This window comes from Typopeltis vanoorti, chromosome 25 (genome assembly GCF_054136105.1).
Source record: "Typopeltis vanoorti isolate ZY-2024b chromosome 25, IOZ_Tvanoo_1.0, whole genome shotgun sequence".
Taxonomy (NCBI): Eukaryota; Metazoa; Arthropoda; class Arachnida; order Uropygi; family Thelyphonidae; genus Typopeltis; species Typopeltis vanoorti.
In genome coordinates this window covers 35,336,664-35,355,328 of record NC_143573.1, presented here as the reverse complement: position 1 = coordinate 35,355,328, position 18,665 = coordinate 35,336,664, and the positions used below count along the sequence as shown (strand labels likewise).

The window sequence follows — 18,665 nt, the reverse complement described above, 5'->3', positions numbered from 1 at the left end:
GCGCTCTTGTGCTAATCTGAGCAGTTGTGCACTGCTCTTTCCTGTCCACGTCTTAATGTTGTCAAACCATGATATTCTTTTTCTTCCTCTAGTTCCTTTGCCACCAATTCTTCCTATCAAAATAGTTTGTAGAAGTCGGTATTTGCTGTTTCTCATGATGTGGCTAAGATATGATGTTTTTCGTTTCTTGATTATTTGTATAAGATCTTTAGCTTTGCCAATGGATTTTAAGACATCTTCATTGGTAATTTTTTCTGTCCATGATATCTTTAGCATTCTTCTGTATAGCCACATCTCAAAGGCTTCGATTTTCTTGATGGTTGTCGCCTTCAATGTCCATGTTTCAACTCCATAGAGCAGAATAGACCACACGTAGCATTTCAGCATTCGGCATCTGACTTCCATGTTTAGGTCTCCATTGCAGAATAGTGTTCTCATTTTCATGAAGGACTGCCGTGCAACTTTAATCCTTGTCTTTATATCTATTTCTGGATCCCACCGTTCATTAAGCCAGCAACCAGATATTTATATCTTGACACTTGATCAATTTATATTTATATCTATATTTATTTATATTTATATCTTGACACTTGACACTTTTCCCATTGAGTGTCAGTTTCATTGATGAGGCTGGATGTTTGCTGATGATCATGTATTTTGTCTTGTTGATGTTTATATTTATTCCCATTCTTTGGCTTTCTATGTATACTCTGTCAATGAGTTTTTGGAGATCCATAATATTATCTGCAATTAGCACGGTGTCATCTGCATATCGAAGGTTGTTAAAATCTTTCCATTTATTGCGATTCCCTCTGAACATTCTTCCAATGCTTTTTTAAAGATTACCTCTGTATATATGTTGAACAGGAGTGGTGAGAGCACACATCCTTGTCTCATTCCTCTTTTGATGTTAATATCACTGGTGGTAATGTTGTCTAATTGAACGGTAGCTGACTGATTCCAATACAGATTTGTTATTAGTCTTATGTCTTGTTCGTCTAGCCTTATTTGTTGAAGGACTTCTATTAAGTTAGTGTGTCTGACTTTGTCGAATGCTTTTTCAAAATCTATGAAACACAAAGACAGATTTCTGTTTTTCTATGCATTTTTGTATCAATATTTGGGTACAGAAAAGGGCCTCTCTAGTACCAAAACCATTCCGAAAGCCGAATTGTGTTTCACTTAGAGTTTCTTCACTTTTTCTATAAATATGATTCTGAATTACTTTCAAAAATATTTTTAATGTTTGGCTTATTAGACTAATAAGTCGGAAGTCACCACAGGAATTCGCTTTGGGTTTCTTTGGGACAGTGATAAATGTAGATTTGAGCCAATCTGATGGAAATTCATCACTTTCATATATTTTATTAAATAGTTTTTCAAGAAGTTTGATGTTATCTGGTTCTATTAATTTTAAAAATTCTGTTCGCACACCATCTGGTCCACTGGCTTTTCCTGTTTTACTTGTTCGTATAGCATTCTCTATTTCGCATTTCATGATTGCTGGTCCTTGAATGTTATCTTTTATATTTATAGGCTTCTGTCTAGTATCATTGAAAAGTTCTGTTACATATTTTATCCAAATCTGTGCTTTATTCTCTTCTTCTAGAACTATTTTTCCATTTTCGTCTCTTAGAGACACTATTTGCTTTTTCTTCAGTTTTCCGGAAATTTCGTTGATTTTCTTATACAGATTGAAATTATGTTTCTCCTGAAGCAGTTCAATTTCAGTACATAAATTTTTCATCCAATTTTCCTTGGCTTCTTTTATTTTTTCTTGATGATGTTGTGTTTTTGTACATTCTTCTTGTATCAATAAGAGAGAGAATCTCATCTGTCATCCATTCCTGTTGTTTTATATTATTCACATAACCTACTTCTTCAATACTTGTTGTTACGATGGCATTCTTTAAGCTATTCCAAAGAGATTCCACACTTTTATTTTCTTCTATGTTAATCTGTTGTAATCGCAGGTTAAGCTGTGTCTTGGCACTTTTATTTATGTTCGGGTCTTTCAGTTTTTCTACATCAATTTTCTTTTTCTTCTTTTGTGATTTTTTAGCTGATTTTAATCTAAGACGTACTTCTGCAACGATGGGATTGTGGTCTGATGAGATATCTGCTCCAGGATAAGTGTTTGCACTCTTTATACTACTGTGGAATCTTTTATTTATCAGTATATAATCAATTTGATTTCTGACAATGTTATGTTGGTTATCTTGAGGCGATTTCCAAGTATACAGTCTTCTGGGTGGAAGACTATTGTTAGATCTTCTTCTTGACAGAACTGGACTAGGCGATCTCCTCTGTCGTTTCTGGTGCCTAAGCCATGTTCGCCAACAATTTCTCCATCCTGTATTATAGATGTTATTAAAAATAACCTTTAGGTCATTAAGTGTGTTTTCATTTACTTTCTTTAACAATTGGAGAGGGATATGGTCAGGCCCTGGTGTTTTACTTGTTTTCATTTGACTTAGAGCGTATTCTATTTCTTCAAAATCAATTGGTTCACCATCCATTCATTTACAATACGGACAGCAATAATGACCCCAATTCTTAATATCGGTATATTGGTCTCAGTGTCGTTCCTGAAGCAATGATACACACAGTCCATATTGCGCAAATCGAGATCTTTGCGTAATATTTGTGTAAACAAATCATATAATGGAAGCAGTCCGCACTTGAATGTGAATTTGATTACGGCTGAATGTGACCTAAATTAACGAGCGATTTAAAAGCACGTTCAGATATTCAAATCCTCTTTCCACTTTTTCAAACTACCGCTAACTGCCTTAAAAGTTAGCACAGCCACAAGAGGGCACGCACTTAAGTGAAAATTTAAAATTTTAGTATTTGCCATTAATTCAAGAGAAACGTTTTTTTTTTTTTTTAATCTATGAAAAGTGTGTATGCATATGGCTATAAAATGCTTATAGAATAGAATGCTGTCAGATTTGGATTCAGTACTCGATCTACGTTAAAACCAAATTAGTTCCAGGCAAAAAAAAAAAAAAAAAAAAAAAAAAGGCCAGTAATGTAGATTTTGAATCTTGTGTGAGAAAGTTGCTTCTGCCCTCTTTCGAGTAAGATTAACGCCTTGTTTTTAATCTGAACATTGCCAACTTCAATATATCCACTTAAGTCAATATATTTACAAAAACGTGCCTTAATTTGGCAAACTTAACGCACAGTTTGTGTTCATTTATGGATATAATCACAGGGTCTGTGATATTTAGTTCAGCTTATTAATTTAACTTCGCTTTAAATTAGTGGTATAACTATTATAGGACCCTTATAGAGTATTCGGAAGGATGTGCAATATTAGCCTTATATACTGTAGGTAAAGATCTGGTTTCAATTCTCATCTTGAAATGATGAATTTATAAAAAAAAAAAAAAAAAAAAAAAAAAAAAATTTTCATTTTTCAAATAAAATTAGCTTGTCTTGTAAAGTGGTGGGTTTCCTCTCTATAAACTGATTTTTTATTTTGCCAAACAGCTGAAAAAAAGAACACAAGTTAGTTAGCACACATAATACACTAATCTCGTAGCCACAATTACTTCAGCTGTAATTCCAACCAACCCAATCTGTTAACCAACATGAAGCAGATCTCAAAGGGGCAAGTATTCACTTCTAAGAGTAAAGTTTAGCACTTCTGAAAAGCTTACTTAGCTGCCACCACAATTGTGTAACAAATAACAGTATCCTAAGTTTTGCAGCTGAATTTTAAAGTATAATTTTTTTGTTTGTTTGTTTGATGGAACTTGAGTGTAAAACTTAAGTATCTTTTCACTTGAAACATTTCGTTGAGCAAATATGGCAAATCTGTTAATTTTATTCTGTATGTAATTTTATTCCAGGTGGACTTCTTTTGGTTGAATCGACAGCAGAAGGCGTTCGAATGGTTCGTGAGTCTCCTTAGTCAGTTGGAGGTGGAACAAGCTTTGCTCAGCGACAGTGATCGTTTCTTAGATATCCATATGTACATAACTTCCGCCTTGCATAAAAATGACATGAAAGCACTTGGTCTACACATGGCTCTGGATCTCCTGCACGAGAAGGAGAAACGGTGCCTCATCACAGGACTCAAAACCAGAACACAAGCTGGTAGGCCTGACTGGAACAAGGTGAGGTATTAGTCAGTTTACTCATTTATTTATAAAATAAATAATTGCCAGGCCATTATCGGGGGGGAAATGAACTTCCAGAAAATGTTAGTTTTCACTTGATCACAATTTACGACTCTCCCTTCAGTTTTTTTTTTTTTTTAAACAAAACAAAACTGGTTTCTTTCTTTGTGACCACTTGTCCCCACACACACACACACACAGCGCTGATGTGCTGTGGGTTTCAATTTCTCCCATGCAGAACTGATATAAAGAAATAGTAGAATCATCTTAGTTTTGTCTTTCATCGCCGCTTACAACGCCAAAATTAGGCAACCCAAAATTCTGTTTGTAAATAAATACATTCAAACTAAGCAACAAGTAAATACATTCAAAAGTTTTGAAATTAGATTACCGATACAGCGAATGTTACGAAAACACTTCGCAGAACACAGTGATCAGTCGTGCATTTTCCACAGCATTGCCACCTCGTTCGCCAGATCTTAACCTCTGTGACTTTTGGTTGTGGGGCTATCCGAAACGTGTGGTGTACGAAGGACATGTTCCTGATTTAGCAATCTTGAAAGACAATAACGAAGCATGTGAGGCAAATCAATGCAGATTTGCTGCGTTCCATCGTAGAAAAGGTTATGCCCAGAATGCAGTTCTTAGAACATCTGAAAGGACAAATTGAACCACATGGTGGCGTTTATAGCGCCATATGTCCCCAGGTTCCTTTTTACTATTCTTTATCTTCAGTAAATCTTTTCACTACAGGGATCTGAACACCTCTTTAATTATGGCCACCCTGTACTTGATAATTAACTATTGTCGCCATTGATAGTGGTCTGTAATATTCAGGCGAAAATATAGCATTAAATAAATAGTATTACTTATCCCTTGTTTTTTTTTTCGTGTTAATTGTAGAAACCTCTCATAGCACAGTATCTCTTAACACTTTCATTGCCAAGCTGAAAATTGGAATTTCGTGTGGTGGCCAAATTTTGTTTATTTAGTTAGCTACGTCCACGCGATAACGCGTGATCGGCCGTTTGGTGAGAACTCGCATCGCGCGATAGGCAATGAACGTGTTAAACAACATATTCTCAGGATTGTTGCTTGTGGGTCTCCGAGTATTTGAGTAAACGACTCAACCACTGGCTCTCTCAATCCACATAGAACAAGAAATGTTCTCTGGGATTCAAATTCGGCAGCCGTGGTAACATCTGGAAATCGTTCTGTTCGACAACTCTCTATCGATATCAGTAATGTGATAAACGTTATCCTGCTGGAACACACCTTTGCATCTGGGAAGACATTATGGCTGATCAGGTTCACTCATTCGTGAATGAACCTGATCAGCCACAATGGATAGGTGTTTGTAGCACCCATATTACAGATCCGTCATTGGTTCAGTGACTGGTATTCTTCCCCGTATCCTGCCTAGTTATATAACGTACTGTTTATTCAACGTCATACAACTCCAGTATGATGTATACTGTCTTTCATCGTTTGAGAAGTGCTACCCAGAGGGTTGAAATTGACTATTGTGAAATAACAGAAATCATTTTGACTGGATGGTGCGTGTGTGCGCGCGCACACTCAAGCAGAAAGAAAAGCTTGCATATCTCGGTCCTGATATGCAGTCGAAATACTGGCGTTGCCTGGTTGCAACGGCCTAGCTTGGAATTTAGTCTAGAACGTAAATCTTTAAGGAATTTTCAACGAATGGTTAGTAGATCTTATACATAAGGGATTTTTTCTTCCCGGATACTTGTTTCATCTAGCGAAACAACCAGCCAGAAAATGAATATACGCAACTTTCAATTTCAACCAACAGAGATATTATTAAGAGAGACCTCCAGGAAGTCAAGAGCTCAACGTTATTTAATATATCATCGTCATGCTTGTCAAGGATTTAGTCCTAGAGTGGCCTATTCTAGCCTTAAAAGTAATCATTGAATCTCTTGAGAGAAGTCCTGGTTTTCTTTTTCCTAATGATTTGTAATTTAAGGCTTGATTTGGTAATCTGTTTTCATTCTTTCAATGTGTTTCATCTATTTGTTTATATTTTTAAAATTTTTTTTTCTATTAACGATTCCGGTTTAATTTTATTTTTCATAATTTCATTTATTTTGTCATCGAATAAAGTATACTTTGCAGTTTTTCTCAAACTTCATTTCAGATATTATTAATCTTTATCTTTTTGTTTTATTGTCCAGATTTCAGAATTCACTTCCATACAATAGGACTGGTAGGGCTGAAGTATTGTATACTTTTAGTCTGGTTTATTTTTGAACTAGGTTAGATTTAAATATAGTTAATTACACCTGTTATTTTTAAATATTTTGCAATTTTTAGGTTTATATCTTTTTCATTTTCATATGTAATCACACGTCTGAGGTAGTTGAATGAATTCACCTGTTCGAAAATCTTATCTATTACTATTTTAGTTCTTACTGGATCTTATCATTTAAAGGCCATGGTTTTTTTATTTTTTTGTTGATATTATCATACCATAATCTTTGGCTATCTCATTTAAATTTAAAATATCTCTCTGTAAGTTATCTTCAGAATTTGTAATTATTTGGTCATCAGCAAAAAGGGGTGTTTTAAGTTCACAGTAGGAGAAAGTTTTAATACCTTGATAGAAGTTTTTATTCCACTTTATTTCATTTAAATAAATATTAAAGAGTTGCTGAAAGAGGACATCCCTGTGGGATTCCTTGGTTTATCTCTCTTGTATACGATAGATAGTTCATGATTTAATCTTACTTGTAATTGATTATTTCATATGCATTTCTTTTAATATGTTAAATAAAATGCTGCTTTTTCAAAGTCAATAAATGTAATGTGTTTTTTTAAATTATATTCTTTTCTTTTCTGTAGTATTAATTTTAGGCAAACGACCGGATCTATACATGATCGTCCTTTTCTAAATCCATCCTGTACTTCTAAAATAGTTTTCAGCATATTTAATTGGTTTATCATCTCGACTACCTTTTTTTTTTTTAAGATAATGATCACAATTGCTTTTTTCCATTCTATTGGGGGGGGGTTACCAGTTGAATAGATCTTATTTAAAAATAATAGGAGTCTTTCTTTGAACTTTATCCCTGCATATTTATATCTGAACCTAGCCTATCTTTTCCAGGCGATTTTCCGTTTGTTTCTTTCAGGCTGAATTCTAATTCTTTTTTGGTTATTTCATTTTCATTAAATGTTTGTCAGTTATCGTTTTTAAAATATTTATCTGTCTATAATTCTGTATAGAAATTCCTTTAATTTCAATTTAGTGTTTAATTTTGGTGTCTTCTTTGTTATCTGTACTTAAATGTTTCATCATCAAAAAATCTATCATAGAAATCATAGCACAAATACTACACGTGAATGTCTGTGGCCCATGCAGTCAACAGCAAATCTCCTAGAGCCTTATTTTGGAATATTTGTTTCTGCGAGGAGACATTTTCTGTGGGCCTGTGAAAATAGCGTTCAGTAGCATGAAGAAAGACCGTTGCAAGATTGATTCTGTTTGTCGACTAGACGAACTTTTCCCAAGCCTTTCTTCAACTTATTCTCAAATGAGTCGATCTCTGGCACTGTGAGTGGTGTTTTTCCCTCCCAGAAACTTGGTGTTTTAATCCCGCAACTCGACTGTAGAACTCCAGACAATATACGTGAGTTGTTCTCTGTTACTCTCAGATGCCAGTTAAAATGGATGATAGTCTTGGACGATCTATTTGTGATTAGGTAATAGTGAACTGGCTATTCTCCCACAGTATCAAAAAAAAAAAAAAAAAAGAGGATAAACTGCTTTGCCTATCCGATTTGGAGAATAAAAGGCGTTAGTGGATCTTTTTGCAAGGAGGCTGGACTTTTTTTTGCTATGTGAACCACATCAGGTATTCTATATTATGAGAGTATCAGACAGTACAACTGTAGGTAATTGCTAACATTTATAGATTTATGGTCAAACATGTTCTGATTTGATATAAAAAAAAGAAAAGTCAAAGCTGTTATGAATTTATCCAATAATTTAAGTATAGCATAGTTTCTCTACACAGAACAATCGCATTTTCTGAGCAAAGGGCATTGGGGATTAAAGGTTGTTGCTGATTCCAAAAAAAAAAAAAAAATCACATTTATGCCATATGGTCATTTCCGCACCTCGCCGAGTTTTGGGAATGAAGTCTTCTGCTGGAAGAAGTGGTAGGATCGCAGGTGCATTTTCCAGAGTTAGGATAACCAGAAACATATGCAATGACGTGGCTTTTGAATACTTAGAAAACAATTTTAAGTGACGAAAAGATCAGGTGTGGCTAATTTCGAATTTGATAATTAAAAATTAAGAATTGTACGATGATGTTGAGTAGTCTGGATACGTTCACGTTAATATAAAGGGAAGCTGCACGTAAGGATGTTAAGAAAATATTGTGTGGTTTAAGTTTTCCTTTATATATATTTTTTTTATCACTAAGCAAAAAACATTTGGATAACAGATACTATATTATGTTAATGATGAATGATTAGTTTTCACTTCACTTGTTTGCTGATGCTTCGCAGCATCAGCAAACAAGTGAAGCAAACTTGCAAAGAGCGATTGTCAACGGAGGTGATGTGGATATCTTGTGGGATGACTTAAACGTGCTGGTGGTATGGGAAAAGTTAAAAGGCTGTTTGTTTAACATGGCTAAGTGTAAGATGATGCCCTTCGAGAGGATGAGATCACATGCTGTTTATTATATTAATGGAAATGAACTGCAAGAAGTTGACGAGGCAAAGGACTTGGGAAATTATTGTGGACAGAACTTAAGTTTAGAGAGCATATTACATAGGTTGACAAAACTTCACATCAAATTACATGATTGTTGAACACCCTGACAAGCAGGGATAGGGAAGTTATTGTTTCACTTTATAAGGCATTAATAAGACCACATCTGACTTATTTTTCACGGTATTAACAACACTACAAACACTTTTAACAACAAAGATGTTTTATTAACGCTAATATTTCGCTGATTTTCAACTCGGCATCATCAGAGCACAACACACATGTAAACGCGACAGTGAGTGAGTGAAACAATATAATTGCAAAAGACAAAAGATCTAAAGTCCTATTTTTGGCACCCTCTAACGAAAAAAAAAACAGCAGTTATCCAGGAGTTTTTCTTAGGATAACCATCTCCCAAATTTTTGGCAAATTAATGCAACCATATTTGTTAAGGTTGGGAGAATTCTTCAAAGCCATTGCTGACTCAAAAAATAATCTTTCAGATCTATACCGACTCCTAAATAGCACATTCGTTTTCCTCCATCTAATCCTGTGTGAACGAGTGTCCAAAGCATGGTCTGCCAGTCCCGACTTGCCATAGTAATAGTAGCGAATGTATCTTTCATGTTCTTCCAGGTGGATGTTCACTGATCTTCCTGTTTGCCCATAATAGGCCAAATCACAGTCACACGGAACTTCATACACTCCTGGGTGTGCTAAAGGGTGAAGTTTATCCTTAGGCAAGCGGATCAGAGTTGCCAGCTTGACATGAGGTTTGAAAGTGGTGCGAAGGCCATGTTTCAACAATACTTTGGCTATCTTTTCCGATGTACCTCTGATATAGGGAATAGAAATGGTCATGTTGTATTCTTGTGTATTAGGGGAGGGCAAAGTAATGGGCCTATGTAGTATTTTATCTATTTTGTAGGGATTGTAGCCGTTGGCTAAGAACGTATGGCGCAGGTATTGGAGTTCAGTGGTCAGAGCTGTATCGTTAGAACAAATGGCTCTGGCTCTGTGTGTAAGTGTTTTTAAAATGCCATACTGTTGGACTGGATGATGATGTTGTGATTTGTTTATGTAGGTATCTTCCTGTGTGTGTAGGCTTTCTGTAAATAGAAAAAGATAGTGCACCATCTGAAAGGCGGGTGACTAATGTGTCAAGAAATGGTAAACAGTTATTTGATTCTTTTTCTACTGTGAAGTGAATTTTGGGGTGTTGGCTGTTTAGGTAGGTGACAAAAGCATCCAAAGTGTCTTGTCCATGGGGCCAGATGGCAAACACATCATCTACATAGCGTAACCACACCTGTGGCTTGTATGTAGCTGTGGTAAGTACTTTGTTTTCAAAGTGTTCCATGTAAAAATTTGCTAACGGGGGAGAGAGGGGGGAACCCATAGCAGTACCATTAATCTGTTTGTAGAATCCCCCCCCCCATGTAAAGTAACCTGCATTCATGGTAAATTGAAATAATTCAAAAATATCTGGGGGAAATTTAGACTTGATTAAATCAAGAGTGTCTATAAGTGGTACATTGGTAAATAAGGAGGTGACATAAGCCACAGGTGTGGTTACGCTATGTAGATGATGTGTTTGCCATCTGGCCCCATGGACAAGACACTTTGGATGCTTTTGTCACCTGCCTAAACAGCCAACACCCCAAAATTCACTTCACAGTAGAAAAAGAATCAAATAACTGTTTACCATTTCTTGACACATTAGTCACCTGCCTTTCAGATGGTGCACTATCTTTTTCTATTTACAGAAGGCCTACACACACAGGAAGATACCTACATAAACAATCACATCATCATCCAGTCCAACAGTACGCATTTTAAAAACACTTACACACAGAGCCAGAGCCATTTGTTCTAACGATACAGCTCTGACCACTGAACTCCAATACCTGCGCCATACGTTCTTAGCCAACGGCTACAATCCCTACAAAATAGATAAAATACTACATAGGCCCATTACTCTGCCCTCCCCTAATACACAAGAATACAACATGACCATTTCTATTCCCCATATCAGAGGTACATCGGAAAAGATAGCCAAAGTATTGTTGAAACATGGCCTTCGCACCACTTTCAAACCTCATGTCAAGCTGGCAACTCTGATCCGCTCGCCTAAGGATAAACTTCACCCTTTAGCACATCCAGGAGTGTATGAAGTTCCGTGTGACTGTGATTTGGCCCATTATGGGCAAACAGGAAGATCAGTGAACATCCACGTGGAAGAACATGAAAGATACATTCGCTACTATTACTACGGCAAGTCGGGACTGGCAGACCACGCTTTGGACACTCCTTCACACAGGATTAGATGGAGGAAAACGAATGTGCTATTTAGGAGTCGGTATAGATCTGAAAGATTATTTTTTGAGTCAGCAATGGCTTTGAAGAATTCTCCCAACCTTAACAAATACGGTTGCATTAATTTGCCAAAAATTTGGGAGATGGTTATCCTAAGAAAAACTCCTGGATAACTGCTATTTTTTTTTTTTTTCCCCCCGTTAGAGGGCACCAAAAATAGGACTTTAGATCTTTTGTCTTTTGCAATTATATTGTTTCACTCACTCACTGTCGCATTTACATGTGTGTTGTGCTCTGATGATGCTGAGTTGAAAATCGGCGAAATATTAGCGTTAATAAAACATCTTTGTTGTTAAAAGTGTTTGTAGTGTTGTTAATACCGTGAAAAATAAGTCATGAATAACCATCAACACTTAAGCTTATCTGTTAGAAAGACCACATCTGGACTACTGTGCACAGATCTGGTCACCTGGATTCTGTGGTAATGAAATGGATCCAGAGGTGAGTAATAGATTGTTGCAGGTCTGTGTAATCTTTCCTATGAGGAAAAACAGTCTTTGGGCTTCAAAAACTAGCTGATAGGCATAAGAGACAGAAGATATTATAGAAGCATAAGTTATTAAAGGGGGGTTTAAAGGATTGATACCAACTTTTCTTCTGTACAGTGCAGGAAGAGAGAACAAAGGGTCATCCCTAGAAATTGTATTGCGTAAGTGGGGTCAACAAGGCTATTAGGACAATTTTTTTGTTTTGAGGGTGGTGAATGTGTGGAATGCGTTGCCACAGATGTTTGTGATTGAGCGAGTGATTCGTCTGTGAATGAGTATGTATGATAGGTATTTTGTGGATAATAGTTAGTGTGTTGATGCGGGGTCTCCTGCAGAGTCTTGACTCGATAGAGACATTGTTATAATAATAATGTTTGTCAGTATTATTATTATTCGTGACACCTCCAAGGAGTCCGAAGACTCATTGCAGGAGGACACCTACAACTGTCTCAACTACTACACCGAACCTCTACTACAAATCATCTCCATCAACTGCCCACCTCCACCACAACTAGTATTTGGTGTCTGTAAACTAATAAGTGTCATTATAATGACACTTATTAGTTTTATGGTTATATTCTGATCTATTTCTTAGATCTTTCATGGTTTTTCAAATATTTGAGTACACATTTTTATGAATTACTACTTCATGATTTCTTACAACTGCAGTTTTTACTAATGAATCAGATCTTCAGATTATGAATGGTTTCCTAAATCTTCAGATTTTTTAGGATCTCTAGTGCACTGATGGTTAGGAAAGTGTCTCTGGGAACAGAACATAAGTATTCCAAATGACCAGAATAATTAGTAGTTAAACTGGAGTTAAGAGTTAAAGCCAGATTAAATGTTGGTTGATTGATTACTGCTAGTTTCAAGTTTTCAGTATCTAGCAGAACTATATTTGTTATTCCTATAAATGTCCATAGATGCATCTATAATGATAGCATCTAGAAATTTTTAGTTTTCACTAACCATGAAAATATTTCATTGTTGAGATCTGGAAGCTGTAGAAGGGATGTAGTTGCTCAGAAGTTCTGTGTGGAACAAAAAGCCATTCTGGATGACTCATTTGTATTCACATACATGGTTTCAAAAAAAAAAAAAAAAAAAAAAAAAATCTATTTTTTTTTTTTTGTTTTTTCAAGATCATAAGGTCAGGTGACATCTGCAAATGGAAAGTAAAAATGAATGAATGCTTAAACTTTATTACAAGTACCACACTTTAGGAAATGCAGCTTTAGAGACAGCAACTCCTTGAGATACTTGCCAGCAAAGGTTGGTTGATTGGTAGAGCCTCTGCTACTAATGGCTCAGCAAAAAGTTAAGCAAGTTTGAGTGCGGTTAGTAGTTGGAAGGGTATCAATCATTCGATGCTGTTGGCAGACTCTTCCTTGATGAGTCTTTGGACTCCCTGGAAGTGTCACATAATAATACTTTCCAATTGCATTTGTTGAAATATGAGACATAAATGAGAAGATGCCTTGTTGAACAATGGTGGAATAAGTTTTTGTTTTTCCCCTATTTATTTTTATTATTACGTGACGTCTCCAAGGTCTCATTGAGGGAAGGTACTCAACTCAAAACTTCCTGTCTCCACCATTGAATCCACCAATTCCACTTTTATAGGAAGAAACACTCTGCCACCTCTATACGAGACGGTTGGCTAATAAGAGTAAAGGAAGATGAATTTTGATAGCCTCAGATATGTCACTATCATCTTCATCCACATAAAATGTCATCTACTCCTCAGCACCACTGAGTTAAATTTTAGAAGTGAGTGATATTTGATTATGCAATGGTAAGGATTTGTCACCCTTCTTGGAATCAGTTATATGGAGTTGCTATCCAGACTTGCTATCCAGTATGCATTATATTGATCTCTTTCCAGTGAAAACTCAAAAGGGGACATTGGTAAATGTTCTCTTACCATTCCCAAACACAATGTAAGAATTCAAGGGAAAAAAAAGGTGTGGAATGATGTATGAAGTACAACAGGAATGGTAGAAATATTTAGAAAATGTTACGCCAATAGTTTTGACATGAGTTGATATTCAAGCTTTTAGCCCTCTCAAAATCAGTTGATAACTTGCTTGCAGTAATTTCAGGCTTTGGTTGTGGTGATTGGATTTATGATTAGTGTATTATGTCTATAAACATGTATTCTTCTTGCCATCTTTTTTGTTTTGCAGTATGAAAAAAAAATGCAGTTTCTTGGAGAAAAAACCTTCCCACTCTGTATAAGAGTAAAGCATAGGTTCACAAACTTTTTCAGGCCACCGCCCACTTTGCAAGACATAAATTTTGTAACACCCCCCCATTATAAGTTTTCCACGTTCAAGTCGTTTGACATTTTTGACGTAAATAGCAACTAATGATACGTTACTGCTTATGCCGTTAAATTTTTTAAAAAAAGTGGCCAATATGTGCTTCATCTTGAACACAGTTATTGCTATACCGATTTTGGTGAAACGTAGCCCATAAGTAAAGATTGTAAAATGTATGCTCGAATAACATTATGCACAGTTTCATACAATGGTTTAAATATGAAAACGTGGAATACAATTAAGAGATTGCATTGCAATAGTAAGAATCTTATTGTAATAATTAAAACACCATCAAATGTATTAGATGATTTATTTCGAACTTAGAGTAAAAATACAAAGAAAAAATAACAAATTAATGTGAAGGACGAACTTGGTGCATTTTTAAAAGTTTGTTAATATCGGGTTCAACTTTCGTTAAAAATCTGACATGGTAAATTTTCAAATGATTAAATAATTGAAATAGAAAATTGATAAAAAAAAAAAAAAAAAAATTGATCATGTAAGACAGGCATAAGATGAATTAAAATGCAATATTTAAATTATTATCTAATCGCAAAATCACGAAAATAATTAATTTTTAAATATTATTAATTTCTTCTATAAAGAGCCACCGACCCCTAGACTGCCTGAACATCCCCAAATGCTTCTGATCCCACTATAGCCTCCCCCCCTAGAATAGAAGGCTTCAGCGCCCACTTTGGGAACCTATGGAATAAAGGAAGATAATTTTGAAAGATAGCTCAGATATATCCAGTTCTTCTCTTGTATACATTTTGGAGAACCATATAGTTAGCAAAAGAGAACTTGGAGTGGAACAGAAAAATTCTTGTTGGTGATAACATGTCTTTGCATTCTGTCCCATTTGATTTGTACAGTTTGAAAAGAAAATATAATTGTGAATATTTGTAATCGCCAAGGAAGAAGACTTCACCATTGAGAAAGTTGGAGTGAAGGCAATCAATGTTCATAGTGGTTGGTACTAGGGTCAGCAATTTTCAATGCAGCAAAGTTTATCTCGTCCATGAGAATAGTTTTTTAAATATTTTCTTGAATTTAGGGGAAGCACAATTGTGCTCATCTAAGTGTGGTACATACCCTAACAATGATCTTGACTAGGACAGCAGTAGATGTGCAGATGAATTTCATAGGTAGGGTAGAGCTCTATGCTATCAAAGGAGAAATTCTATGTTAACTCTATGGTACATCTGAGTGAACATAAATGCTAAAATGAAGTTTGAATTCCTGTCAGGACTATTTATGGTCAAAGCAACTAAAGCTATGAGGTTGATGTATGATTGACTGTCCCTGTTCTGTCAATATAGATGCAGTTTGACAAATTGAAGATAGAAGTGAGCATTGAGATAAGAACTTAAGACCATGTACAATTAAAGTGAATCAGAAATGCTCAGGGAGGTTTGCTGTTGACTATGCATTCCCTATAAACCGTAAGATAATTTCCTATATTAAGAGTGCTTGATTTCTTCACCAGCATTCCTCTTTTTAGTCGATTTTCCAAGCTTCTGCACAATTTTTTTTTTTTTTCATCCATAGGGCAAGGCAGTTGACATGCTTATTCTTGCTGAGTAAAAATATGATCCTGGAGGGCTTGTATGCATTTGGTATGTGGATGAACTTTCAAACTTGTTCACGGTACTTATAAATTCTGATCTGCTCATCGACATGTCATAGGTCATTCACCATATAGGCAGTTCATTCCATTTCTCCACTTGTTGGTGGGCTTGGAAGGCAGAGATGACCGAAGTTTTCAGGGTTGAAAGTTTCATTTTTTGGTCAGTAACTAATATCATCCTGTCTTCTTTTGTGTGGAAGTTAAGGATTATTATATTGGCTTCATGAATTATAGCAGGAAGTCCAATCCATCATACCTCCCTTTGAACCCATTAACAGACAAAGCACTCACAACTGGCACTCTGGCAACCCATTCCACTTGTAACTTTCCAAGCAAAAAAAAATCTAGTTCTCATATCCCTACAAACCACACCTTTTACCTCTATTCAACTTCCAGGGATGACCCTTGTTCTGGTCTCTCCAGACAAGTGCTGAAACATTTCTCATGTAGGAGAAATCCTATAAAACCCTTTAAAAACTTAAATGTTTATATCATATCCCTTCTTTTTCTCCTATCAACCAACTTCTGCAATCCACACACTTGCAATATATCCCCAGGAAACATTCCACAGCCCACTCACCTATGAATCCTCTCCACTTCCTCATTCCCAAGAAACCCCAGGGACCAGACTTGAGCACAGTAATCCAGATGTGGGTATATGAAGGCCTTATCTCTACATAATGTGTTCAACAGCCAAGTAATCTTATGGGCTGCCTTAACAACCTTCGCACTATATCCTCTAAACTTTAACTCCATTACCATCCCTAAATCTCTGGATTCATCTATTTCCTGGAGTACATTTCCATTAATGTGGTACTTAGCTTGTAATCTGTTTATCCCAAAATGCATAACTTTGCATTTCTCCACATTAAACTGACAACTTATTCAAATCATCCTGCAAGCTTCTCTCACCTTGATTAATTATTACTCTATTTAATTTTGCATCATCAGCAAATAAATGAATATTTCTTTGTAGGTTATTTCCTGTATCATTTATGCAGAAGTTAAACAGCAATGGTCCCAGTACAGAATTTCTATATGCCACTTTTTTGATATCTATCCAGCAGCCCACCCTCTAATCCACTTAACAAGTGTCATGTTCATCCCCATTTGTTCTAATTTGCTTAACATTCCATGTGGTATTCTGTCAAATGCCTTTGCAGAATTCCTTTTTATTTTCTGCATCAACTGAATCTCAAAACCACCTCGCAGGGTTGACAAAGAAGGAGAGTTATCGGTAAACTGACTTTCGACTTATTGCTCTTTGTGAAAAAAGGTCTCTTCAAATGGTAATGTACTGTTCCAGATGTACTTTCCAAGGAAAATACATCTAAGGCACAAAGGATAGAAGGGCTGGTTGAAGTTAGTTATTGCTGATTTCCTACCAAATTTATAGTTAGAAGTGAACATTGAGATAAGAACTTGGGGAATCATGGGAATGATTCCCAAAATTTTGCAAATACTAAACACATCTAGTGCAAATCTCCAGGATTTGTACTAAATGTATTTAGGAGTACATCTGCATAAAGCAAAGAACTGAGTTTGATATCTCCAATTCTAATACCAGGCCTAATGCCACAATCTTTCATAATGTGATCCATGTAGATAACGAATAAGAGCGTAGATGATGTGCATCCTTGTGTTATACCTGAGTTTTCATCAAACCATCTTTTTGTATTTCCTTCAATTCTACTGCTGAGTTACAATTTAAATATAAATTACAAGTATGTATTACTTTGTATAATGTTTAATTTATCCCATATAATTGTAGTGTTTTTGATAAGATTTTCTCTTGGCACCTTGTCATATGTCCTTTCCAGATATATAAAACTTGTGTACAGATCCTTATTATATTCCCATGATTTCTCAACTATTTGTCGTAAAGTGAAAATCTGATCCTGAATAACAGGATCAGATTTTTAATAAGTAATAGTTAATGGTCTATGCTTGAAGTTGAGGAAAAAAAAAGTTTCTCTTCCACAATTTTTCTCAACTTCTTTTCAAGTGTACTTGCATAAATATTACCTGGAACATTTTGTGATAATTACAGAGGAATTTCTTGCCTTTCAGCTTTATTCCATTTTCTATAGATGAGAAGTATTAGAGCTGCACTCCAATCTTCACAAATTCCACCTAACCAGGTCCTCTGAATTATGTAATGTACTCACTGCAAAACTCTCCTTATACTCACATAGTTAAATATTTCTCTGGCTGCCTCACTGCATTTCAAGTTTTTGATTGCTTTTTCACTGCAATCCTCTTAGAAAATTTTCTAGTATGGTTCTGTCACTGCTTGTTTCATTTAAGTCTATCAATATAATTACTTCATATATCTAGGTTATCCTTATCTGCAGTTTTCATGTCATCTTGATCATTTTTGATTCCTCTTACAGTTCTTTCCTCACTTAAAAAAAAATTAATATAATGTTTTTTAATTTCGTTTTTAGGTCTTCACAGAAATCTTAAATCAGGGAAAAGGCAAAGTTACTGTTTTCTTCTGTGGACCGAGTGAACTAGCAAAGATCTTGCACTCAAAATGCAATGAATTTGGCTTCCGGTTTCGAAAAGAAATTTTTTAAACTATACCTCGAATTTGTGATGTAAAATGAGCTTACTAAAACTGATTTGTTTAAAAAAAAAGTGTTGTATTGTAATGTTTATTTTATTGTTGACAATTTTTTTCTGCTGTTTTACAACTTTGTAAATTAAGTTTTCATCAGGAATCGATTTATATATATTTTTGAATTAAAAAAAAAATTGAATATCATTCACAGTGCAATCTTTTAATCATGTTAGACAGTCTACATACTGTCCACTTGAATCACAACTCTGATAACTGTTATACTCTACACTTTAATACAGTTTTAATTGACAATTTTTTTTTGTTATGAATAATTAACTGCACTTTTTTCCCCACCAAATCAGGTACAGTGATTAAGAAAATGATAGTAGAAAATTAAGATTGCTTCA

General features: G+C 35.3%; 1 protein-coding gene across 4 annotated transcripts in view; it reads left to right on the top strand.

The window, feature by feature from the left end:
- The window catches only part of Nox (NADPH oxidase), a 68,174-nt gene extending 49,712 nt beyond the window's left edge, over positions 1–18,462 (top strand). For all 4 annotated transcript variants that reach the window (XM_090414545.1, XM_090414546.1, XM_090414548.1 and 1 more), the window contains exons 13-14: positions 3,861–4,127; positions 18,143–18,462. In XM_090414545.1, coding sequence (XP_090270671.1) covers positions 3,861–4,127; positions 18,143–18,274 — 399 coding nt within the window. In that variant the 3' untranslated portion in view covers positions 18,275–18,462. The remainder of the gene's footprint in view (positions 1–3,860; positions 4,128–18,142) is intronic.
- Positions 18,463–18,665: the final 203 nt, after the last annotated feature.